Raw genomic sequence first — 26,431 nt, 5'->3', positions numbered from 1 at the left:
TGCTTTCCCCTCCATTAAGATACAGTATTTTCTATTTATATTTATTCCTCCATGGACACTATTTCAAAACACTACTCTGAGAGAAAGGATTATAAATCCACATAGATTCCACACAATGTTCCATTCCATAATATGGACACACGGGTACCAAGCATGCCGCCTCAGCCCCTTGTAAGATTCCCTGGATCGATCCCAGTTCACACCCACTTGGATGGATGCAAATTGCACATCAGCTGCAGAGCATGGCCAGTACATACTGTGACGTTAACATATGAGAGTGCTGGAGGTGAAATAGTTAAACAGGTTACCCAATCAGGACCCCGGGGTGGAGTCAGAGGGACTATAAAACCAGCTCTGGGAGGGGCAAAGGGGGGAGTTCGTTGGGAGTTGGGTTGGAGTGGGAGTGAATTGGGATAGAGTCTGTGGGTAGGTTGAATCAGTGTAGCGAAATAAGTTGAGTCAGGAACAGTTAGAAGCTAGGAAGACGAGTAAATATCTGAGAGGTGGTTTAGTGAGTGAGAGCAGGTAGCGAAAGTTATAGGTCTGGATAGGCACCCCATGACTGTAATTGACCGATACCGTTTATGAAACCCCACACTTGTTAAACTGCAATAAATAAACAGAAGTTTATGTTCCAATTTAACCCTGACTGGACTCAGTATTGTACCAGGTAGGGCCTGGGTGGTGGCACAGGGATAAAGTGGTGGCACAGGGATCAATAGACGGTGAAACGTTCGGGGACCCTGTGTGATCACCACACATACATCTACACTTAATGACTGGAGCTTCATCCTAGAGCAGTGTTTCCCAACCTTGTGCCTCCAGCTGTTTTTGAACTACAACTCCCATCATCCCTGACTAGCAAGACCAGTGGCAAGGGATGATGGGAATTGTAGTCCAAAAACAGCTGGAGGCACAAGGTTGGGAAATACTGTCCTAGAAGTATACTCAAAGCTACTGAGCTATTGAGCCAGTCAAGCAATATGAACAATGTGGAAAGGAAAAGCAGATGGACGTGGGGACGGATACTCACAGCATTAATTTCTCCTGTTCTGGGGCCCCACGGTGCATTTGGCTCCAAGAGCACATCACATTCAATACTCTTCTCGTCACTCAGTCCAATTCCAGAATCACTTGAAAAAATAAGTATTTAGAAATATTATGGACTGGGTTGTTACTGATTCTAAAGAAGTCTACCAGAATGGTGGGGTGCTTGCCCAGGAAAGATGAAGACATACCTCTTTTCTTACCTGTTTTGGTCTTTTTCAAAAGGCACAACAATGACATTTCTGTGCTGAGTCAGATCGTTCAGTATTTTAGCAGTCTGGTAGGGAACAGCATCCACACCTTCTCCTCCAGCAGGCAAGCCAATCACATGGTCCCTTACTTTGCACCCCTTCCATTAAAAAATAGAGGGAGATAGACGTTAGCTAAGGTACCGTATTTACGCACCAGACCACAAGACGCACCTGGTTTTTGGAGGAGGAAAACAAGAAAAAAAATATTCTGAATCTCAGAAGCCAGAACAGCAAGAGGGATCGCTACGCAGTGAAAGCAGCAATCCCTCTTGCTGTTCTGGCTTCTGGGATAGCTGTGCAGCCTGCATTCGCTCCATAAGATGCACACACATTTCCCCTTACTTTTTAGGAGGGAAAAAGTGAGTCTTATAGGGCAAAAAATACGGTACTTCCTTAACGCAGACGTAATTGCAAATCATGGATAGTGCTGGCCATGGTTAGAAAGATTGCTTCAAATCAGGGTTTCACATTCTAATTTGTGGCCAATCCTAGTTTGGATATTAGGATTCAACACCTAACCATGATGAAGAATTAGATATGTTCATGGATAGAGTACAGTTAGCTTGCATGTTAGCTAGATAACATACCGTTTTAAATATTGACTCCAGCTCAGGCAATTATACTGTGGGCCCTAACACACCAGGCTAGGGGGTGGCAGGAATCACTCCATACTTTTGTTGTGTATAAAACACGGTTCAAGAGAATGTGGCTTGTGGAAAAATCAAAGAGGTTTTAAAGAGTCTTTCCCCCAAATACATACTTTTGGAAGAGGAGCAGGATCAAATCTCAGAACCTTCTGGTTACAGCAGGGATACACTCCGGTACCATTGGAACCAAGAGCACCTACCACGCCAGGGTAGACAACTGGCTGAGGGTGGTATTGGCAATGGGAGAATTCAGTACACAGGAAAGTCTGCAAGGGAGATGCAACAACGACAACAAAATCACTACTCTCAAGATCAAGTATTCCCAAGTTTAAGGTGCAGAAAGGGTATACAGCAGAATACAGAGATGTCGTCTAACAAATAGCTGTATACTAGGATGTACAAGCTGGCTGCTGCTGCTCTTATCCTTTGAAAACGGCACTGATTAAATGAAGTGCTGGGTGGCCCATTCTCAGCATTCTCAAAAGACTTGACCAAATTAGTTCAGCGCAAACTATTTATCCCTTATTCATCCTCAATGTACAAAAACATGGGAAGGAATTCAATGTACGACTATGGCAATTAGTCCATCAGTACAAGCTTTGCACTCTTAATAACTTATAAGAACTGTCTGGAAGATGCAGGGTGCATTGGTCCCTGAGTTCCTGTGTTTTAGGAAGTTACAGGAGTCTACCAGGGAAACAACCAAGCTGCTTTGATCTTGGAGTAGCATAAGAAAACTGGCAGCTAGTGAGTTGTGTGAAGGTTGGCCATGAAGTACAGTGTACACTGGACTGGCTAAGAGCCTTTCTTTGTAAAAAAATAATTGCTTTGTTGCATTCGAAGCCCCCTCCCATCTGTGCTCCAAGTGTGAGTTGGTGGCAACAACAATAACCTGATCAGAAGATTGGCGGTTCGAATCCCCATGACGGGGTGAGCTCCCGTTGCTCGGTCCCAGCTCCTGCCAACCTAGCAGTTCGAAAGCACATCAAAGTGCAAGTAGATAAATAGGTACCACTTTTGGTGGGAAGGTAAACAGTGTTTACCAGTGCGCTGCTCTGGTTCGCCAGAAGTGGCTTAGTCATGCTGGCCACATGACCCGGAAACTGTACACCGGCTCCCTCAGTCAATAAAGCGAGATGAGCGCCGCAACCCCAGAGTTGGTCACGACTGGACCTAATGGTCAGGGGTCCCTTTACCTTTACCTAAGACTCAACTGGCAGCGGTTGGGCAAGGAAAGGGGGTGAGAGGCTCATCTGAGAATCCCCCTTTGTCACAGGAGGGGAGGGCATTGTGCAGGCAGAGGTCTTGGTGCTGGCTTCCACTAGTTTAATAGTTGAACCTCACCCTTCGTTCTACAGAATTTGAAAACCTAACTTTGTAAGTTCCAGGAGAGACAGTCAGGAGTGTGCAGAGGTAACCGAAAACACTCACTTGATTACATCTTGAACAGATCAGCCAATTGATAGTTCCCCAAAGGCGCCAATATACATCTCGCCAAGATTTTAATTCTTCAAAAAGACTCAGCAAATACTCATGCACATCCCAAGATTTATCTCTGTATATACAAAGAGGAGCAAGTGGTCAGGCAGATCAGAGTGAATAGAATAGTTCTCAATTCCCACTGGTAAGTTTTGTACCTTTCCCCCTCAATGACAAAGTTAAATTGCACAGAAGAATTAAAACAAGGGCTACAACGTTAACCAATTTCTTAGGGTGCTGTTGCCTGGTTTTTTTAATTACGGAGGGACACGACTTTTTAACTGCTCTCTTAGAGAATAGGCATTCATTCCCGGATTAAATGAGACACCCTTCATGTCTCTGGCCACGACAAAACATGTGTGCATCATCTAAAATCAAAGAGTATATTTTTGCTCTTTAGAAAAAATTGTGTCAATTTGATCAATTCAATAATTGACTAAGATTTTGTCAATCTGGTGACAGCCCTTGTTAAAACATACTATATTTGCACTCAGCCATCACCACAGTGATGGCAAAGAGGGGTGAAAGGGCAGGCAGGCAACCTGTGCAGCCTTCCCATACTTTTGTCACTGCTGCTGCCACTGGAGGGAAGTAGAGGAACAAAGGGGGAAAGACCACCCTGCAGCTGAGGAAGAAGAAGAAGAAGAGTTTGGATTTGAAATCCCGCTTTATCACTACCCTAAGGAGTCTGAAAGTGGCTAACATTCTCCTTTTCCTTCCTCCCCCACAACAAACACCCTGTGAGGTGAGTGGGGCTAAGAAACGTCAGAGAAGTGTGACTAGCCCAAGGTCACCCAGCAGCTGCATGTGGAGGAGCAGGGAAGCGAACCCGGTTCCCCAGATTACGAGACTACCGCTCTTAACCACTACACCACACTGGCTCTCACTGAGGAGCTTTCCCCAGCCCCCTTAACCTGCCATCGCTGCTGCGAGAAAGAAGCCTAGGAATGAAGGGGAGCAAGTCTTTCTAACCCTTTGTTCCTGACCCTCGTGCTGCCCTAGTATTAATAACTTGATCATGACACTTAACTATCATATACAGTACATCTTTAAGGCCACTATTGCCCTAATGGACTGACCTCTGTTCTGGGACTGAATCCCTGGAAGAACTCAGATTATAATTAAAAAGTCTGTTATGATGCAGATTAAATAGAATCTGTGAACACACCCTGTAAAAATGTTGTTACAATATGATTTATGAAGCACCTTATGTGTACATAGATAATGTTTCCATGCTGATCTACATTGATCTTTCCAGGAACACATGGGATTCTTCTTTCAGTGTCCTTAATTAGGAGTTTCTTACATAAGCAGCACCTATTTTTTTAAAAAGAAAGTTATAGCATGAGAGATTTGCAATGAAAATAGGGAAGAATATGCTGAAATATGATCAATAAGCGGACAGTTGTCTACCTGTACAGGGTTGCTGCGCTTCCCTGAGAATCTGGGTTCTGGTAATCTAGGTCAAACAATCTCTCTATCTTCTTACAGAAAAGTTTGCTGTCGGTAACAAAAAGACGCTCATTATAAAAATGAGTTATCTGCATATAAACGCAGACTTGCCATGGACAAATTCAATGAAATTTGGAATCCATTCTTACAAATCCTGTAATAGGTTAAAATCTGGTGAAGTACACAAACAACCTTGTAAAATATACAGTTTTGGGTTTCTCCCCACCTTTTTTTGTTTTCCCTTCTGCACAGGTTCTCCCCCCCCCCTTTGCGTCTCACCATGTCTGGTGCACATATAGTTATGTACTTTTTGAATTTTCAATAAAGGTGTTTTAAAAAATAAATAAATAAATAAAAATGAGTTAACAACTAAATGCCAATGCAGGTGGCTCCTGCTGGATCTCTGAAAGAAAACAATAGCACAAAATGGTGCCATGACTGAGAATTCCCTCCTCTGGGTCATGAGATGCATTTCCAATGGATGTGGAACAACCAGGAGGGCCTCCTCTGGTCATCAAAGTTGTTAGGCTGATCTATATGGTGGAAGGGGCTCTCAGATGCCCTAAGCATCTCAGACCAGGCTTTTATTCAGCAACACCTTAAACTTGGCTTAGTGGCCAACTGGCAACCAATGTAAACGCTTCAGTAGAGGTGTTCTACGTGCATGGAAAGCTGCCACACTTAGCAGTTTGCACCAGCTGCTGAACCAACCCCAAACGGCAGCCCAACGTAAACTGCACTGCAAACATCTGGATAACACTGCAGGAAGACGAAAAGAACGGCTAATTTTTACATTACGAGGCAGCAGGATTTTTAAAATGTACCTCTTAAATTTATCTTTCTTGTCCTTCACCTCCTCTATTTCATTGTGTGTGAAAAGATCCGCTATGCGCGTTAGGAGATTAGAATTGATGCAGTTCATATTGCACGGCGTGGCTACGATGGCACTCATATTCTTGTGGCAATAATTAATACATTTCTCCACCTAGGAAAACAGGAAGATAAAATATGGATGTAGCACACTCAATAGTGATAATGAAGTATCTTAACACTGCAAAAGCAACACCCCATTCATGCGCAGGTGCCATTTCTGACTGCTCCATGCGTCAGTGGGAAGCCTGCATGAATGTACATTTCAGCCACGTCACCCTCTTTTGGCGCCAAAAACAGTATGCATGTCAGCAGCCGCATGGTCACTTGAGTGGGGCATTGTCTGTATTTAGGAAGGGTTTTTTTTGTGAGAGGAGCTCTGGAAACAGCTCCGATAGCTCAGAACCCCACATCTGTTATATACTCACTAAAGAATCCATCTTCAGAAACTCAGAGGAAATAAGAATCGAAATAACATTGCTTGGTTCTAAAGAAAGAAGGAAGAGAACAAAGCGAAAAGCATTATTAGGATTAATTACAGTTAACCTTGCACGTTGCTTGTAAAAGGAAACACTACAAGAGATTCTTTGCATCACAAAATCCACATTCCATTAAAGAGGAATGGGAAGAGAGTTTGGGAACTTGGTTCAGTCCCTTCTACAGGAGGGAGAACTAATGACATAGCATGACTGGGCCTTGTAAGTCTTCCGAAATGAGGCCCAAATAGCTGCCTCTCTCCTTTCCATTCCCACCACCCCCACCAGAAAGAATGTGTTAGCCTAAAACTAGCTATTCACATTTTGAAGGCAAAGCAAGACAAATTAGATTAAGAAGCTGGAGAAAAATAATATTGTACCTAAAGCTGAAATGAAAAGTTAAGAGCCTGGATTCACATATTTACAAATACGTTGCATAAAACTATGGCACTTGAGTATGAAGTTTCCAGCTTGGGGGGGGGGGGGTTATTTTATTAGAAAGGAAGTTTGAAGGTTTTGAGAGAAAAATGAGTGCAAGCACTCCAAACATTGAAAGCAAAAACCTCAGTTTCTCCAAAACTGCTGAGTTAAATTACAGATAGATAGCCGTGTTGGTCTGCCGTAGTCGAAACAAAATTTAAAAATTCCTTCCAGTAGCACCTTAGAGACCAACTAAGTTTGTTATTGGTATGAGCTTCCGTGTGCATGCACACTTCTTCAAAAGTGCATGAAGAAGTGTGCATGCACATAAAAGCTCATACCAATAACAAACTTAGTTGGTCTCTAAGGTGCTACTGGAAGGAATTGTTTTATTTTGCTGAGTTAAATGTCATTCAAAGTTTGAAACATTCAACCTCAGACACATGCAAACTAGACACTATACAAGCAGATCTTTCCAAAAAGAAAAAAAGGGTCTGCTCCAAACACTTTGGGTTTAAGGTCAGGTTTGAAAGCAAAACAGGCATGAGTGAGGGCAACCAAACTGTTCCCCATACACGTGACACCTACTTCCCTTTAGCCTGTTCCTCCAGCTGATTTTTTTTCTAGCCAAGCTCACATCTGTTAGTGGACCACATATGAAGAGAGTAGCATTTGCAAGTGACAATTTGTGGTGGAGGCAAGAGGATCAGTTTAGCACCCCATCCCACCTGTGTGATCCTTTTGCTCTAATAATTGCCCCCCTTTCCTCTTTGTGTGTGACTAGGGAAGATCCAGCTCCAGCCAAGCCAGTCTGCCAGCATCACATCCAATTTGGACCAAAGATTTCAACAGTCAAAGGACAGAACTAACAATTAAGTGTTGGAACAAAATTCTCTAAAGGGAGTTCTTCATCAAGAAATTTGTCAAGTATGTGCAGCTTACAAGAGTGATCCAGAGTGAACTCTCAGTGATTTAAAGAGAGAGGGGAGGAAGAGGTTGAGTGTGCACTTAACTCTTGCTTTGATTTCTTCTCTGGATCACACCCAGAGTGATGATTAAAATTATTTCCCTTCAAACTGTTAGCTTATTTAGGTACTCACTTAAATGGAAGATACCCAAATTCTTATTAATATTTTCTGTCAAACCTTCCAAGACCTTTTAGATGATAACCAACTCTAACGTTCTTTTCTCTTAAGACCATTTTTGACTCTCTTTGTATTATTATATTATTAATTAAATTTATATATCACCCTCCATCCAAACAGCACAGGGTGGTTCACAACATAATCTTTGCTCCTCTCCTCTGATTTTTTTTTTTTTTAATTTGCAGGTTAAACCAGAGCTTCCTTTCCCCTCAATAAGGTCCAGGTCCAGGCATGAATCTGCCCTGTTGGGAGGTCAGGACCATCTCATGTGCTCACATGCTCTTTCCCCCTTTTTCAGAGCTAACCATGGTTAGCAGCAAACTAGAATTTGCAACCATGCAAATCCAGTTCTAACCACCATGGCAAACTGCAAATCACAGCCAACTATGGTTAACCTTGAAAAGGGATGGGTGGGAATTCATGTGTGAGAGAGGGAATGGGGTATTAAGAGACAGGATAACATTCCCTAATGTCAAAGGCAATAAAATTAGTTTTATTAACTTTCCAGACAGCTTCAGTTTTCCAGCTATTGCAGATTAGGTTTTTATCAGTTAAGGCAGAAAATGGCAAGGAAATTACCTCGCAAAACAAATTTGCACACAGAATTTTGGTCTGAAGTAGAAGTCAGGCTTTTCAATAAATGAGTCTGCAGGAAACATTAATAGATTTTCCTTTTACCTAAGGCAGGTATTTCATGCACCTCATACTCCTTAGTGTTCCTTTTAACATATCTTATCAACCAGTTAAAGATGTGAACGTCACAGTGAACTGAAATGTCCACTTCTTCCCAGCGCTGGGCATCCACTGACAGATATTCAGCAAAGTACTTCATTTCAGAAATCAACAGATCTCGCGGACAAACAAAATCTTCTTTCAGATTTTTTGCTTCATCACACACATGGATCACCATATTTGGCCTTTATTTGAGAAGGAAAAAAATCACAGGGAGGAAAATTATTATAACTTGTCAAACAGGAATGTCAGAATGATTTACAAAGATATTTTACCACAATTTTAAGTTTAGACATAGTTTTTAATGCACATGAACACATGCATGGTTTGGAGCATACTTTTACAATATAATAATAGGGATTTTAAGCTGTATCTATGATTTTGTTTAAAAAATTGTTTAGAAAGAAAATTAAAAGGTATGGGGAAATGTAAGCTACACATTGGAGCAAGTTTGGCCTCATGGATGGTGAGCTAGGTGAATCTGCAAAACCCACTTCACAACTTAGATCATTTCTAAACTCAAAGAAGAAACCTGGCAGCTTGCTGTCATCTTTCACATCTCTAGTTGCAAAATGGGCATACTGATGTTATGTGCGTGCACAAATTCTGCAGCAGAAAGGAAAAATGCAAAATATGGCACTGGCCACTAAATTAAAGCTTCCAGAAAATGCCAAGGCCAAACTAGATATATGCAGCTATCTCCGATCTCTCCTGTTTTTAACTGAAAACCAGGTGTAGATCTGGTCAGAGGAAGCAGCCTCGGACTTTATTCTACTCTTTATTCTTAACACTTTATTCTACTCACTGTAGAAAAGCTGCTGAAGAGGCATGATTCTGAGCAGAAAAAAGTCACAGGGGAAGGGCTAAGTAACCAACTTAAACTCTCAGCCTCCTCCAGCTACATTTCACTTTAAAAAATGGCTTGAAGACACTCACAAACATCTACTGTCTGGCAGTAGTTTGGCCCTCAGTTGTCATTTTTTTAAAAAATGATTCTAGCACATATGACTTGAAGTTATTGTTGTTTGTTTTAAACCGTTATTGTAAGCCATTAAGGCTGCCATGTGATGAGGCACAATATAAACCTTAAAACTCAAATGTGTAGATTATGCCGGCTGACCTCTCCAAGGCCAGAGGGGTGGCAAAATAAAGACTGGTTGGAGTTGGAGCTTATTGCTCTTCATAACTTCAAGCTCCAGTCGAGGACTAACAGAACCGGAATAAAAGATGAAAAATGAGAAGTCTCACAAGTGTGTTTAATTGGCTTGTGTTATACACATCACAGAACCTGGCAGCAAAACAGAACACACACAAGCTTGCAGCATATTTAAGAAAAATAATACCCAAAATAGGTCTCTTGTTCTAGTTACTACCCAGCCCCAATTACATTTCTGGTGTAAACTGTTCACTGAACTGCGGTCAGCTAAATCATCAAGGGGTTACTATAAATAAAGCCTCTCCACATTAGGAAGAATGGAACTGTATGCAAATTCTGGGGTTTTGGTTCTCCAGTACCAGATATATCCTCAGGCTACTCCAACATTCAACTCTTTAGAAAGTTCTAGTGAAGGGGTATAGTGAACACTTATGTCAAGATAGAGCTACCCTGTTCATTATTCCTAAGAGATGACCCCATATCTATCATTATTCATACATGTATTTTCAATGGATGCAAGTTGCCTTTCTAGTCGCAGACAGGGGCAAAGAGAAAGAAAAAATAGCATTCCACAAAAGCAGAAAGGTATTTCTTCTGCTTTATTCAGGAGTGGAGAACCCTTTTTCTACCAAGGGCCTATGTCCCACACAGGTGGGCAATCGGGTGCCACACACAAATATTAAAGAACTGTATCACAGGCTATTACAGATAATTTTATTATGATAAATATAAATGTTGCAACACCTAGGAAGATAGTAGTGGGCTGTTGCCAAGCTCCTTCCTTCTACACCATCCTCAGCCCCAATCTGCTGCTTTGTAAAGTCTCTGGAAACATCCAATGAAATTAAGCAAGGAGCTGCATCTGACCCTTAGGCCAGAGGTCCCCAAACCACAATTGAAATGAACAGGGAAGTTCTCACTGACAACAAAAACAAGTGTATACTTATGAAATGGAACCTTCATGTCTGGCAGAACTTGCTTGATTAGGGTGAGAGAGACTGGTGTCTTCCTGCAAGCTTTGCAAAAGTGATTTCCAAGCAAAGAGCCATCTATATATTAACCTGCACTGGCAGAGGATTCTCTGCCATCTCCTATCTGGCAATATGTGTTTATTAAAAGCAAGGAGGGTGTTAGGCCAGGTCTGAGGTCTATTGACCCCCTCGCTGTCTCCCCAGGGGAACCAAGAATGTAGAAAGGTTAGGAGAGCAGCTGCCTTGCAAGGAAAGCTGCCAGGTGTTCCTCAAAGTGAGCATCAGTCACAGTAGAAAAGTACCTGGACCAGTTTTGAAAACCGCTGCTCTACAACACGCCTGTGAACACACGACATATATTTTCAGGGTTCACAGCGGAAACGACAGCAGGATGAAGACAACATCACTACTCAAGCCTTTTTACGAAGGTGATGGAGAAGCTTTGCAAGATGGCTGAATGGAGGGCAGGGGGTGGGGAAACAGGCATTCATATTTCACACCATCTACAACCCCAACAGATGATTTATTATTCATGACAAAGGAAGTGAAAGGTTGCCTACATTTAACCAGAAGAGGGGATACAGAAACACATCCCACTGACTGCTTCCACATGTCAAGTTAACACACAAGGGAGCATTGTCCCACCCAGCCAAGGCTAAACATTTACTTCTCCAAGCTTAACAGCCATTTCTACTGAATAGAAGGCAAAAAAACACCCTATGGGAAGCTTAGAGGTTCCAGGATACCACAGATTCCAAACCTGAAAGGAGAGTCAGTTCTAGAGAGGAGAAGCTACCAGCGTTTTAATGCCTGCCAGTCCCTGAAGGTACTCTTTCACAAGAGCTTCTCCTCAGTTACTGTTTGTCTAAATTTTTGTTTAAAAATGAGGCCAGCGTAACTCTCCCGCCCCCCACAATCCTTCACCCACCCAATAGAAATCCCGCAAATACACAGAGATACAATCCAAGCGTAGAAGAGAACAAACGTATGTCGAAGATTCAAATTTATCTAGCTTTCCCAAAATCAAACAACCATCTTCCTACCCTTGTGTTTCATCAGCATTTTCTCCACCTTTATGTGCAGGGCCCTTCTCACTTTCTGCAGAGCAATTCCTTGAGGAAGCTACACTTGGCCTTCCTTAAATGCAAGCGGGGAGAAAAAGCATTAAGACATAGTGTTGAGATGGTCTTCTCATTTTCGCCTGGTAAGTGGTAGTCCTATGCCTAGAATAAAGTGTGATCTAAGGGAGCTGTCCACTTACTTACTAGATGGATCCTTTTCACACACACTCCTTTAAAGGAAGGCTGACTTTTAAAATCAATCCAGTCCAGGTGGAAACATATAGAGGAATTGAGGGATTAATCCTTTCAGTCACCATGTGCATGTCCACACATACAAAAAAGGAGGATGTAAAATCGCTTAAGTCTGTGGGAGGGTTTCTCCTGTCAGTTCCCAAGGACCTCAGAAGCCTGCTCCACAGTAACGCGGAGCAGGGCTTTTAGGGTGGCTGCCCCAGTTCCACAGAATAATGCATTCCTGTCAAGAGACAACAGTCACCAACTAACTGCACCTTCCAGAAACAATCAAAGACAATTTTGTTTCAACAGGCTTTCCCAGTTGAATAAGTAGGTCTTTAGCACAAGTGTTTACTTTGTTAAAGTTTTGGTCTCGTTTTAAAAGTATTTGCTGTTTTTGTATTTTAATTATGTGTAAATCGCCTTGAGGCAGTTGTTTAGAAGGCAATCAATAAATCAATGGTATTACAAACAATAACAAAACTGTCATGGCTATGCGTTTGACCTTCTTTTTTACACTTCTCTTTTGGAGAGCAGTAACAGACAAATATAATGTCATTAATACTGGGATTCCTCTGCCTGATGTCCATACAGCCAAAAGGAAAAGTATAGCTTTTTTAAACACACTCACAACACAACACAACACAACACAGTGGAGCCTGGTATCTTGCCTTTCATCCACCCCCAAAACAACTTCCTACATTGAAGGTTCCTTGTTAAAGTACCAAACATGGAGACAGAAGGTTCCTGTTATCTGGATTTTCTCTTTAAAAGGTTCATGAACAAGCCCACTGCAGTAGTGTCCATTACTATTCACTTTCCCACTAGGAATATACTTAATGCTAAGTCTCAGAGAGCATTAAAGAGAAAGAAAACCCAAGAGCAGTAAGTGCTGAACAAGGCAGATTAAGAATTGCCCTGGGGCATTAATATACTAACTGGAGGTTTGCAACCAATGGTAAATTCCAGTGCACAGAACCCTCCTGCCACTTAATCCATTGAGACAAATTAAGAATCTACTTTTCACTGGGAGACTGTCCCTTCCACAGCACAACTTCATGCCCTCCCTCGGGTGTGGCTCTTGGTTTCATTCAGCTCTTTTCTCTTCTCTCATGTTCTATGTACTATCACAGGCTCACTATGCTTCTGCTTCTCTCCCTCGCACCACCTGCATTTCTACCACTCAACCCCACCACGATTTCACTGCTGTGCATCTCTGGCTCTTTTCCTTCTCCTCCTTTTCAGCCACAAAACACATCCAACACTTTGTATGCGGTTTCTGCTGAGTCACTAGTCTACTCCTATGTGGAAGTGGCATGGTCTCCGGCAGAGACAGCTCACAGACCTGTTTAACTAGAACAGGGGAACTCCTATCATTGCTGACCATCTGCCATGCTGCACCAGACTGATGGACTCTTCAAGACCTTTCACCCCAAACTAGAGCACAAACCTGGGATCTTCCTATTGTCCACTGTAGTAACACAGTTCAAAGACAGCTTAGGGAGTTAGCTGGTTTATCATATGGTTTTATTATATGTGGCTTGTTGCAACCTGAGTTTTTGCAGGCACATTAGATAACTGATAAAAGCTCAACCCACAATAAACAATTTCACCTTTGGTTCTTTTAGACTAGTGTATTAGCTTTTAAAAAGGCCACTGTACAGTTCAAGGCAAAGTTACAATGAAATAAAAATTAATTATATTAAACCACCAGTTAATTGAGACTTTGAAAAGTAAATAGGTAAACTACAGGAAGGGATTATAATTTAGAGACCAATACTTATGACGAGCACCAGCACTTTAAGGGTTACCAGCTGACTCTGCTCAGAACAGGTTAAGGATTTCAAATGGATGAAACCTAGCATGCACAATGTCTTGAATGCAGTAGCAGAACTGCCTGAAAGCCTACCATTTACAGAAATTGCATCTTTTTCACTAGGAGGTTCTTGTAACTCTTCCTGGGAATCAAGAAGTGATGATTTGATATAACCAGCCAATGTTTCCATAGGGCTCCCACCACTGGCCATTAGTGGACTGTACTGGTTATCAACTGGAGAACTCCCACTGCTTTTCAGTTCGTCAAACCTTTTTGCACACTGTCAGAAGATAAAAGAGGAGGGATTTTCAGTTTTAGTTCTTGTTGGAAGAAATCCCAGGTATGCCTAGGACATAGATGCTCATCTCCGGGTATCTAAATAAACAACAAGTGATATTAACCTTGTGCAGAGCTAGTGACTAAGCCTTTAAGCCTGGTTTCTATGTTTTTTTGTTGGCACCCAAGAATCTGGCAGCTTTTTCAGTGCTTGCCTGTAAGGACAGATTTTGAAAAGCTGTTTTGTTTTTCTGAAACAGGCATATCTTTCTGCATCAAAGGCTATATAAAAAGGAGCTGCCTTAGACCATCTCTGACTGGCAGTGGCTCTCCAAAATAGCAGGCAAGAATTATTTCCCTAAACCCGCCATCAACATGAGATGCACAGGATTCAACTTGGGATCATTTTTATGTGTGAAGGGCATGTCCTTCCTCTGAGCTAAAGCCCCATTTCATAGCCCATGGTGTAACATCATAATTTGAGATGCTGTGTTCAGACAGCATAATGAAGCCATTTTTTTTTTTTTGCTGGTCTTAGAGGACTTACTATTAGGTTGCAAACTGAAGTTTAACTACTTTATAGTACTGCTAACTCAATATAACAATCAGTTATTCTCTCAGACGAGGACAGCAGCATCCCCTGTGGGCACTTGAGGACTTGTCAAAGAGTACAAAGAGGAAAGGGTCCTTCCCAGGAAACATATACATGATCTTCCATAGGTATAGAATTTTTATCAAGCAAGAATATTCTATGAGACATAAATGCCTCTCTTCTCTCTCAGAAGGAAAAGGCAACAGTGGCAGAAAAACTAAGGCCCAGATCTATGATGGCAGCTGGATAAACTAGGACCTCCACTGCCTGAGGAGTGCTACTACCATGATCTCAATACATTCACAATCTGAGAATACTTGCCTTCTGCATTACGTACAGTTGTACCTTGGTTTAAGAACAGCTTAGTTTAAGAACAACTTGGATTAAGAACGCTGCAAACCTGGAAGCAGGTCTTTGGTTTGTGAACTTGGCCTTGGAAGCAGAACATGTTCCGCATCCTGTTGAGTGTGTTCGATTTGTAAATTGAGTCCCCCGCTGCTATGGGAAAGCACACCTTGGTTTAAGAACGCTTTGGTTTAAGAATGGACTTCCGGAACGGATTAAGTTCGTAAACCAAGGTACCACTGTACCCACCTTCAGAGAAAGTATAGTTAGAAGAGTAAGACTAATCCAATTGAAACCTTCCCCTAATATTGCTAGCCAGTCACATGAGTAGGGAAGGAGCTTGAGAAGTATTCAGAACTTGGATCATGCTTATAGAGCACCACAACTTTCCAGAACTCCATAAACAAACATTCTTTTCAGAAGCAGCAGAGCAAACAAGTGATGTCACAGTGGATAACTAGTACTGACTCTTTGTTAGATTGATAGAAGCTTTGTAGGAGTGGAAGTCTGTGCAGCAGAAGGGTCAGTGGAAAGTGTTCCTCCCATACAATACTTAAAATCACCTTTGTTTTATGCCTCACCATTCAACACTGGAAGATATAGAAGCCATCACACATCATGAATGAGCACAAGGGAGCTTCTAGACCTGGCAGTCAAAGTAATATTTAATAGACATGATAACAACAGTAAATTAAATGGTATCTGATCTGAATGCCTTAGAGCTCTTTAAGCCAAAATTTCTTCAAAGTTTATTCTTTGTATAGTTTCTTAAATCAACCTTCTGTTCAACCTCCTACTGTCTTATCTCTTTTACTTTGCACCTGCTGAGTCTGGGTTTTTGTTGTTGTTGGGGGCTTCAGGGCAGGTTTGTTTGCCTTGCGTTATGATTTTAAAAATAGGCTTCTACCACAGAAACAAATCCACACTGGCTGTAATATACATGTGATTCTTCACAGCGTCCATGTGCGACATAAAATAAATGTGAGGTTTAGGTGCCTGGAAGACTGTCAAGCATGAAAACACTGCTAAGGGAGCAAAAGGATTTTCTCTCAGCTGGTTTATGACTGAGCACAAATGTTGGATTTAGGTGTGATTCCTTTAACAACTTTGGTTGTGTTTAACTGTACATTAGCTGCCATCAGTTCAATGATCCTCTGCTCTTTAGTCCTCTTTAAGGCCAAAAGAAACAACTATTATTACACATTCTTGTGTGACTTTATTGATTACACAAATAATGAGGCATGTGGTAGAACAGCACCCATAGTTTGCAGCACAGTCTGAAATAAATATTTTATTTTTTCCCCTTCCCCTCCCTATAAATAATTCCAATTTTTATTGATACAAAATCTGAGTGTTTACTGTGCTTTTAGTTTTATTTTTAATTTTATGTGATTGTTGCATGTCATACGCTCTAATGTAAATAAAGCTTTATCTTCATTTATCATCATTCAGCCCAGACACTGAGGTCCAGCTCTGAGGGCCTTCTGGCAGCTCCCACCCTGTGGAATGCCCTCCCATCAGATGTCCAAGAAATAAAGAACTACCTGACTTTTAGAAGACATCTGAAAGCGGCCCTGTTTAGGGAAGTTTTTAATGTTTGATATTTTATTGTGCTTTTTAATATTCTGTTGGGAGCCACCCAGATTGGGTATAAATAATAAATCATCGTCATCATCACTATCTCAATGCAACCATGTTAAACAGTTCAAAGATCAAAATGAATAAAACCTACATTACAAAATAAGGGGAAACGTACCTCTCGAGATGAATAGCCAGGAACCAGCCTTGCCACGTTGTCCCAATTGATAGGCTGAGGGACACTGAATAAAGAGCAGAGGATCATATCCAAAACCATTTGATTATTGTCGTATGGGAAGTTATTGTTTTCTGAATATCCACGGCTCATTTTTTGGCACTAGAAAGAAAGACATGAAAAAAGAAAAACACATAATTGCACTTTCCCTTAACAACTTTGGTTGTCTTAAATGTACATTAGCTAACATCAGTTCAATTTGTTTCACACTTCTTAGGCAGAGTAATTATATAGCCAGCACCCGAATTTAGCTGTCTATGTTTTGCCTTGCTCATGAACAGACTTTCAACAAATATACCAATAGAGGTATGTAAGTATTTGCATTCTACAAAAGAAAATATCATCACTGTTAAACAGGTTCTCAAAGAGAGAGTCTGCACCCTGGGGATGCTTCAGCCAATTCATGGCTCTCTGTAGGATCCTCCATAAATTCAGACTTCAAACTGTTGCTCTGTCTTTCATCTAGCTCTATACACATGCACCTGCAGACGTCTCAAACAGTACACCCCCATAAGCATATCATTTATTCAGAAAAACTCCCACAATCATAAGAAATGTTAACTTCTGTTTCTTTAAGGTCAGAGATGGTGAATCACCAGCCTGTTTGCCTGATCCTGTGAGTGGTTTTCTGGAGCCTTCCAAGAATTTGGCAGCAGCAAACACCAAAAACATGAACTGCTTTGGGATTCTCCATACAGAGTCAAACAGAGGTCTAAACGTCACCAGCACTCAAGAAGCAGGGAGATCCTGAATGAGGCAGCATTACCATGTTTGTTCTGCTGCCAGTTCCACCTCCTTGAGCATTCAATACTTTTCCTATGAGCATGTAGTAATTTCTAGTGTTTCGTGACAACTGTCATCACATAGTTACTTCCTCTGTCTGTTCCCAAAAGCTAGGCAGCACTGGCATGAGAAATGCTAATGTAATGAAGAGTCTGCTAAGCAATTAAGAGCTTCTGTAAGTCCAGCCTCCAGGGAGCATTTTTGGCTTCTAGCACTCCAGCTATATCTGGGCCTAAATTGGTTCATTAACTACATACACATAGCCAAAATACAGCTATACAATCTTTGAGGTGACTTCAGCTTCTCAGGCAGTTGGATTAAACTAGTGAAAGTTATCCAAACAGCAGGAAGGTTAAACATTGTTATTGATATTAAAATCCAGATTCTAATAAAAAGATAACAGGAAATAAAACTACACTTGAACCAAAAAGAACCATATTTTATCACATAGTTTTAAAAATCAGCATCCTACAGCTGTGGTTTTCAAACTTTTATCATTTACAGAACCTTTTCCACATCAGCTTGTCTGCCAAGAATTTCCTTCATGGCTAACACGTATCCGTACTTAATCCAGACAAATGTTCAGGAAACACATGAGAAACATTGTTCAGTTCTGCTAGGCACCACCATCAATCCACTGGAATTGAGAGCACACTGCAGAATACTCTGACCCACCACAATGCTATGGGTTGCACATGGGATGACTAATAATGTTGAGCAAACAACGTTGCTAACTTTGCCACTGATGGAAGCCTGATGAGCTTCTGAGAAGCTCAAGGTATTTCCCCAACAGTTTGACAACTGCTATCCTATACCAATATTAAAAAAATAAAACTAAGAATATAATTTCTTCATATGTTAAGATTTAGCCTCCGTAAACACAGTGCAAGTCTTCCATTTTGACACCTACAATGGAAGGGGAGAAAAATGCTTCTCAGTAGGAAACTGCTATGTGCTGCTATTTATAGTCTCCCATTTCTTAAATAATGAATCACAGCAGAAAGCAACCATGTGAAAATTCAGGAAGGAGAAAAAAAGCCAGGGATGGGGGAGAGAAACATTAATTCCAGTTCCATGATACAGCAGATTCAAATGCACAGTTTGGATTTTATTTTATCTCACAAGTATTCATTGTAAAACTGAAGTTGCCAACTTCTATCCATTGGCAGCTCTAGTAAATTTATTCCATTCAGGGAGACATATCATCCTAGAAAAATAAGCAAAGTTTCTTTCTCTTTTTTACTTTAACTTTAAGCCACCAGAAAATGTGTCTCTCTCATCCAGCAGCACATTATCCAATGCTGACTGCAGGCTTTGAATGTTGCAAAGCAGCCAGTAAAGTTCCTCCTATAGCATACCCATTGCTCAGGTATCAAAATTACAGAAGACTAAATGAGACAGACATGTTGTTTTTTGTGGGTTACATCAAGCTTTTGAATTATTTCTGTAATTTTGCAGCTGGTAAAAAAAAAAGTCTGACCCTGCTAACCATAACTAGTGAGCAGCTGAATTTAGAAGATTGAATGACTTGTAAACATCATACGCTTTAAGTTCAGTTTATAACAAAGCCTAAGCAAGTGCAGTTGATACTGCTTTCCTATTCATCCGTGTCTCCACTTTCTCATTTTCCTCTGTTTTTCCACATGTGACATTTTAGATTACTACAAATTATATTTTTATACTCTTTTACAGTGCCATGAATACTGATGTCACCATATAAATAACTTAAATAAGGAACAAAAATAACTAGAAATAAAACAAATAAAATTCAATCCTCTATATACTGGGCAGCACTGATACATACATAAGGCTTACTTCCTCATACAGAAGTAATCCAGTCTCTCATTTAGAGGAGGGCAGCACCTGATTACTGCTGAAGGATCAGGAAAAAACAGTATATTACATTGCCACTGAAACTTCTGCAGTGCAGTAGCATTAAATATAATGGGATTGCATTTACAGACCACACAGCTTGGTCCTCAACTGATTTCAATAATGAAGATTACTCCCTCACCCCCCAAAAAGAAAAGAAATACTCAGAGCACTTCATGGGCCTTATCACATTAATCCTTAAAGCAAACACGCACAGCATGGTTCTTCCCTATATTACAGACAAGGTGAGGCTTCAGAGAGTTCAGAAAAGCAAGGGGTACAGAGATGCTGCAATCTGAATCAGAGGCCAGCCCTCACCAAAAATTTCAGTGCAAAAGGGAGTTTAAAGAAAGGCAGTGGTCACTGCCTGAAGACCCACACAACTAGTTTTGTAAAACCAAAGAGACTCTGAACTTTTGAAATAGGAGTCCTTTTTAAAAAAATGGGTTTTCAAGGGGAATTTTTAGTGTTGGGCATAAAGCAAATCTTCTGCTTCCTTAAGTAGTTTTCTGGATCTCTGTCCACATGTGCTCCAAGGGCATAAAAGGGGTCAAAAAAACACTTTGCTAGTAGCATATAATTAATTCATATAGGTTCTCCAGGTAGACAGCCAAGTAACAAAAGAAGAGTGCATCTTGTTTGTAGTAGGAATAGGACATGTATGCAGTAGGGCTATAAACAAACACTCATTTCCAGCTCAGAGGAAGCTGCATCTACAAATAAAATAGTTGTTCCTAACTTGACACAAGCAATTCTGTCAGGACAGTAGCAGTGAGCTTTGAAAAGTTCACAAAACCAGACCTGAGACTTACCCTTGATCATATTTTTTTTTTTAAAATCCTGCCTAATCTTTAACACAACCAGGCCCAACACCTGCCATCACCTCCTTCTCTAGGTGTAATAAAGCACTCTGCTGAAATAACTACCTTGCCTTGCTCAGTTACTCAGAAGACAGGACATCTTCATATAACGTAAGGATTCACCCACCCCCCACATCTTCTGCAACACTCGCAGCATCAACAGCTCAGGAAAGAATGAAGCAGCAGCACAGCTTTGACTCTTGTGCAAGGATTAGACCCCGCCCATATCCATTTCATCACAAATAAAATTTTCATAGAGGGGACAGGCCCAATCACTTAAGTGAGGGAGAAGATGTGGTTCCTTTCTTACAATGTACCCTGAGAGAGTGTAGTCAGAGAATGCTTTCTATGGTGCTGAAAGTTCCCTAGTTTTGTACAAATACTAAGGAGACATTAGTAGAATAGGAGCCATCTTGAATCCATTTGTACTGTTTGGTTTCCTTATTAGTGATTAACAAAAATGTTGCCACAATGTCAGCCATTACTCCATAAAACCATGCCTCCTGGCTTTCGAATCCCCAGATGTCTAGATCAGGGGTTGACAATGTGCGGCCCACAAAGACTATTTTACCAGCCCCCGAACCTAGCCGCCCGCTCGGTGAGTCCCCTGCATGCTGCGCTAAACCAGCACAGCGCAGCGTGGAGACTCGCCGAGTGGCGCCAGAAATCACGTCTGCACACGCACAGATACCGGAAATCGCATGTGCGCATGTCCAGACGCCGAAAATTGTTTCTGCGCAGGCGCGATTTTTGGCATCTGGGCATGCGCAGAAGTGATTTCCGGCACCGCGGACATGCGCAGATGTGATTTCCAACGTCGTGCTGTGCCAGTCCGGCCCACAGACAATCTCCAAGGGAGTGATCCAGCCCATGGCTGGTAAACCTTGCCGAGCCCTGGTCTAGATGAATGCCAACAGCAAAAAAAAAAACAGCAGCAGCAGCAGCAACAACAACAACGTTGTTGCAAACTAAAGCCAGCTAAAATACCCTACCCTTCAAGTTTTCCCAAAAGCATGCACCTTATCATCCCATGGCTTCCTTACTATAGTTATTACCGTGATTTGAAAAAGCCTTTGTAGACAGTTATTAAAAATACATCAGTTAACATAGCTTCAACACAGAGCAAACCCAATACCAATACCTCAGCATCTCTCAAACTATCAGGCATCTTAGCTGTGCGAAGTTGACAGGTGCTCTGACACACGATGATAGTTCCAGACAGGCATGAAGCTTTTGTCTAGCAGCAACATGCTTTGTAAAATGCAACCTAGATTTGGCTCTATATAAAAAGATGAATAAATAGGTGCGTCGGGGGCGGGGGGGGGGAGAGTTACTGACAGACACACAGTTTCATCCACTCAAGCACTCCTTTAGAGCTGTTTCAAACAATGACCATTGATACTTGTGTGGGATAGCCTGCTCCTCTTTCAAGAGCCACTCCCAACATACACTGCTGTTTGCAGCACATAATGTAGAACACATCAGTTTACTGCTCAGCAAACCGAGATTAGTTATGAGGATGAGCGACAGTCAGCCTCAGGCCCCTGAATTCCTTCCATCATCAGGGCCATCAGGAGGAGACTGGATGCTTCCACTTCAGATTTAACTAGAGGTTATCATTATGTCAAAATCCTAAAGCTGTGGTTAATCTTAACAAGAACAAGTGGAAACAAGCCAGCTTCAAAACCCATTGTTTGAAGATGGCTTGTTTTCACTAAGGGTAGTAAAGACTCACATTTTGTCTGGGTTCAGAGATCACAGCAAACTATTCATTTAGGACAGAAGTAAAAACTTCCAAACCCCTATTTTTTGGCTGTGGAAAGGGGAGTATGAGAGAGAATGCATGAGTCAAAAGATCATTAAGGTTCATTTCCTGTAATGCTAAACTTTGCTTTAGAATTACATCCAAACTTGCTCATTATAAGGGCATGCAAATTCACATCAATTTCCAGCATGAGCATGGAGCACTCTACACATAGAATAGGCAGACCCAAATTGATCATGGAAATATGACTGACATGGAAGATAAGAAGCAGCCTTATGCCAAGTCAAGCCATTTGGCCACCTAATTCAGTAATACTGACTAGTAGTGTCTTTCCAGGATTTGAAATGGGGGTCTCTCTCAGCCATACCAGAAGATGCTAGGAATTGACCCTAGGACCTTTAAGATGCAAAGGAGATGATCTCCTCCTGAGCTGTGGCCCTTTGAGTGGGCAATTATTGAAGTTGACTTGAATTCAATCCTAAGTAAGAGCAGTACATATCAATGGGGTTATTCCAATTAAATACATTTAGAATCAATAAGACTAACTGATTTCAGGAATACATTCTAAACCAGGGGTCTGCAACCTTTAAGACAAAAAGAGCCACTTGGACCCATTTCCGAAGAAGAAAAAAAACTGGGAGCCGCAAAACCATTGCGACATTTAAAACAAATATATCTCCAGAGCCGCGATCTGACAGCGGGTGGGAAGGTGACGTCGGGACAGTGCGTGACTAACGCACGCACCGCCCCCATGCGACATCACAGCCAGTACAGCGCCCGTCACAGTGGGGAGTATCAGGGCGCACAATGCGCCTCCTCCCCTCGCTAGTATCCGCCCCGGAGCCGCGGCAAAGGTGTAAAAGAGCCACATGCGGCTCCGGAGCCGCGGGTTGCAGACCCCTGTTCTAAACTCTGTGACTTAACTGGGTTATGTCTCATAGAGCTCATTTGCACCCTTTGTTTAAAAAGCTCTGAAAGGAAAGTAAGCTATATATGGGTGTGAGTTATTAGAAGAAAAAGTTTTTTTTTTAAAAAAGAGAGGCCTTTAAACTGATGTTTGAATAGCTAAGGCAAACATCGGTTGCACAACATTTACCTAACAGTATGCAACATTTTTAAAGGAGAAGAAAACTGGAATGCAGTTTAGTCAGATACCTTTCTTACGTTAAGATGAACTTTATTTGTAGTAGAAAATCATTGATATATGTATAGTCCGAAATAAAGCAACTCATTCAGTCTGGGCCTAAAGGCAAGCTAAAGAAAGAGAAATAAAAATAATAGTAAGTGATATTATTGTAAATTCTCCAACTCATCATATAATGATCCATACAACAAAAAAATGTATGACCTATCATACTTAAAAAAATGAAGTCCATACCCATCACCTTTAATACACCTACATAATTTGTTTAGTACTATGGAATTGTAATACCTAGGAAATCATACAGCTGGATAAAATACTGCCCTTAACAAATGGTGAAAGTTCCCTTCATCCAGTATTTCCAAAATAAGCCAATTATTCAAGACATCCTTAAATAAAAATGACTTTAATTTAAAATTTGCACATTTTTGATCCTGTGTTACTCCTTCCAAATCAGCAACCTTTTATTTTATTTTAGAAAAGTTGGCATAGGAATTTAAAAAGATGCTTTGTAGCCAAAGGATCAGAAACAGAGAACAAACAGATTCTCCTAAATCTAAGGTATCAAATTTGTTACTGTAGCTACAGCCCAAGGATCATGCTAGAAGGAACGAAGACACACATGACAGTTATTTGTTATTGTGTCCTAAACAGAAAACTAGCTGCTAGATGATTCTTCAGAATGAAGTAATTCACTTCTATATGGAAGAAAATCCCAGCAAGCCAGAACTGCTCTGAAACCAATTACTGGTTCCAAAAAGTTTTGGAGCTGAATTTAGTATTAGAAAAGCAAACACCTCAGACCAACGAGCCACAGGAAGAGAGACAGAAAATAATATCCTGTAACACAACAGCAAGAACCTTCCTGGGAAAAATAAAATTTATCTGATCTATCCTTATAATTTAATTGCTGGTTTTTGTTGCCCACATCATCTTCCCCTCCCCTCACTATACCTTGTAAATTGTAAAGATGAAGTAGTGCAATTATTTAGCTATAAACTCTAAGCTTATTTAGTGAATAGCATATATATTATTGTATGCATTTTGTTTGTGTTTTATATAGATAAATCCTAATAAAATGATTATAAAAGAAAATTAAAATTATTAAATGTACTTTAATGTCACCTATCTGTAATGTGTCAGATTTAGTTAGTATCTTTCAGAAACGAGGTTAATCATATTAACCGATCTGAGGAAACCATCATGCTTGAAACAAAAGGCACTGCCTCAGGACAAAAACTGAAAAGATTTTTTTGAATGTTCCTTCCCACCATACATCGTCACTTCACTGCAGACATTGTTCGACTCACCTGCAGCTCTTATAAATGCAACAGTCTAGCTGAAAATAGCATCTTTGGAATGTAGAAAGGGCCCTTGAAATCTCACATCCTTCATAAATTTCTTTCTTTGAAAAAATTCTATTTCACTATAAACAAAATAAACAAAAATGTTCAATTATCTTGCATACATGACCCAACAAAGAGCATGTGGATAGCACATTATCCAATATATTATTAGACAAAATAATAATAATGAACATTATCCAAAATGACAATTGAGATACAAAGCTTTTGATCAAATACAAAACATAAAAGAAAAAACAACCCAAAGCATCCATGTGGCTGTGATATCATCATCATCTATTAAATTTCTATACTGCCCTTCAACTGAGGATCACAGGGCAGTTTACAATATAATACAGTAGCCTTACCAACATTGAAGTTTTCCCAGAACAGGTAAGTGATAAGTGTTTTTCCTATCCTGAAAAGGTCTCGGAGTTACGACCACTTCATAAATTTCTGTAGAGTCTAAACTCTTTGTTGCATAAACAACAGACAAGAAGGGATGGAGGTTATCCAAAAAGCAGACCAAAAAAACACAAAACCCCTCAACTAGCACTAGTTACCTGAAGGATGCTCCAGCGAAAGCGAGGTACTGCCAACTGATGGGATCCAAAATGCAATGAAAGCGCCTCTCAGGAAAACACCGTGGCAGGCAGGGCAGGGCAAAGGACCAGACAGATATTATATCCTAAGGAGAGAAAGAGAGACAAAGAGCCAGAGAGTATCACTTCGCCTGTCGCATGGATTCAGCTCTGCCTCCAAAAAGGAAATAATTAAGGCAGGCTTGCATCCCAAACAGAGCAGTGGCACCACCCTGCTTCCCTGACCGGATCTTTTCCCTATCTCCCTCTTCCCTGCATTCCCCACCCTGCACCACCCCACCTCCCTGGGTGCTGGAGGAAGGGAAATATCCATTGCGACCATCACGCCCCAGGCTCCTTCCCTCCAGAGCTTTGCCCAGAGCAATGCAGGCACACGCCCCTCCGAAGGGTTGTCCCCTTACTCCTTGTTATGTCAAGAGGCACCCCAGCTAGTTGGGAAGCTGGAAGAAGACCTGGCAACCTGGGAAACCCAGCCAGATGGGCGGGGTATAAATAATAAATTATTATTATTATTCCAGGGAACTACCTGACTTCAACCCCCCCCCCCCAGGCCAAGATGCAGAACTCCATCTCCTGCCTGAAACCCTGGGGGGAGCTGCTGCTGCCAGTCCGTGTAGGCAATACTGAACTGGATGGGCCCAGGGTCCAAGGCAGGATCCCCATGTTCCTAACTTCTTGGCTCTTGGGACTAAAAAACAACAACCCTACACTTAATAAAATTAGTTAATACTACACTATCCCTCTCTCACACACGCACATACGAACTACCCAAGCAAACCTAATTACCAGACAGCGGTATTATTTTTTAAAAAAATATTAATTAAATTAACCACCGACTGAGGGAATGTCCTGACCTTCAGCACAAGCTAACTTTTATTTGATATAATAAAGGTAAAAGCGGGTTTTTTTCCGAGGGGGTTTGCACTCATAGGCTAAAGTGAGGCCCCCCCGCCGCCGCCGCGCGCTTTCGCCCACCTCCTGCCTGCCTCTCTCCCTCTCTCTTTTTCTTTCTCTCCCTCCCTTTGGCAACCCACCTCTCCCACTCGCTATACCGCCCTTTTCTCCTCATGAAAAGGAAAGGTTGGTTGTTGTGGCGGGCGGGAGAGGCGGCCCTGTCAGTCACGCCGCGCCGGCCAATCCTCTCGCCGCGCCCAGCCCTTCCCCGCCACCCGCTCTCTCCAAACGGGCCAATGAGAGGGGCCGGGGAGGGGAGGGGCGTGAGCGCCCGCCCGCGGCTTGGCTTTGCCGCAGTGCAGCGGCCCCGTCCCTTCCCTTCCCCTGC

At 41.6% G+C, this 26,431-nt stretch overlaps 1 protein-coding gene across 6 annotated transcripts in view; it reads right to left on the bottom strand.

Moving 5' to 3' along the window:
• SANBR (SANT and BTB domain regulator of CSR) overlaps positions 1-26,325 on the bottom strand; it is a 35,436-nt gene extending 9,111 nt beyond the window's left edge. For 4 of the 6 annotated variants that reach the window (XR_014562753.1, XR_014562754.1, XM_083733320.1 and 1 more), the window contains exons 1-16: positions 26,184-26,318; positions 25,111-25,235; positions 24,515-24,630; positions 23,219-23,317; positions 16,727-16,885; positions 13,851-14,037; positions 11,690-11,783; positions 8,466-8,704; positions 6,175-6,233; positions 5,701-5,861; positions 4,838-4,924; positions 4,631-4,741; positions 3,377-3,500; positions 2,059-2,211; positions 1,251-1,396; positions 1,034-1,133 (exon numbers count right to left, since the gene is read on the bottom strand). Coding sequence is in view for 4 of the 6 variants with exons in the window: in XM_083733320.1 (XP_083589446.1) it covers positions 1,034-1,133; positions 1,251-1,396; positions 2,059-2,211; positions 3,377-3,500; positions 4,631-4,741; positions 4,838-4,924; positions 5,701-5,861; positions 6,175-6,233; positions 8,466-8,704; positions 11,690-11,783; positions 13,851-14,037; positions 16,727-16,876 (1,611 nt within the window). In the remaining 2 variants the exon portion in view is untranslated. Of the gene's footprint in view, positions 1-1,033; positions 1,134-1,250; positions 1,397-2,058; positions 2,212-3,376; positions 3,501-4,630; positions 4,742-4,837; positions 4,925-5,700; positions 5,862-6,174; positions 6,234-8,465; positions 8,705-11,689; positions 11,784-13,850; positions 14,038-16,726; positions 16,886-23,218; positions 23,318-24,514; positions 24,631-25,110; positions 25,236-26,183 lie in introns of those variants that run through there. The other 2 variants (XM_083733322.1, XM_083733323.1) reach the window with 2 other exon arrangements.
• Positions 26,326-26,431: the final 106 nt, after the last annotated feature.

The sequence above is a fragment of the Podarcis gaigeae genome (assembly GCF_964106915.1).
Source record: "Podarcis gaigeae genome assembly, chromosome: 3".
NCBI classification, from domain to species: Eukaryota; Metazoa; Chordata; class Lepidosauria; order Squamata; family Lacertidae; genus Podarcis; species Podarcis gaigeae.
Note: the sequence above shows the minus strand (reverse complement) of the source record. Positions and strands in the feature narration are given on the sequence as shown.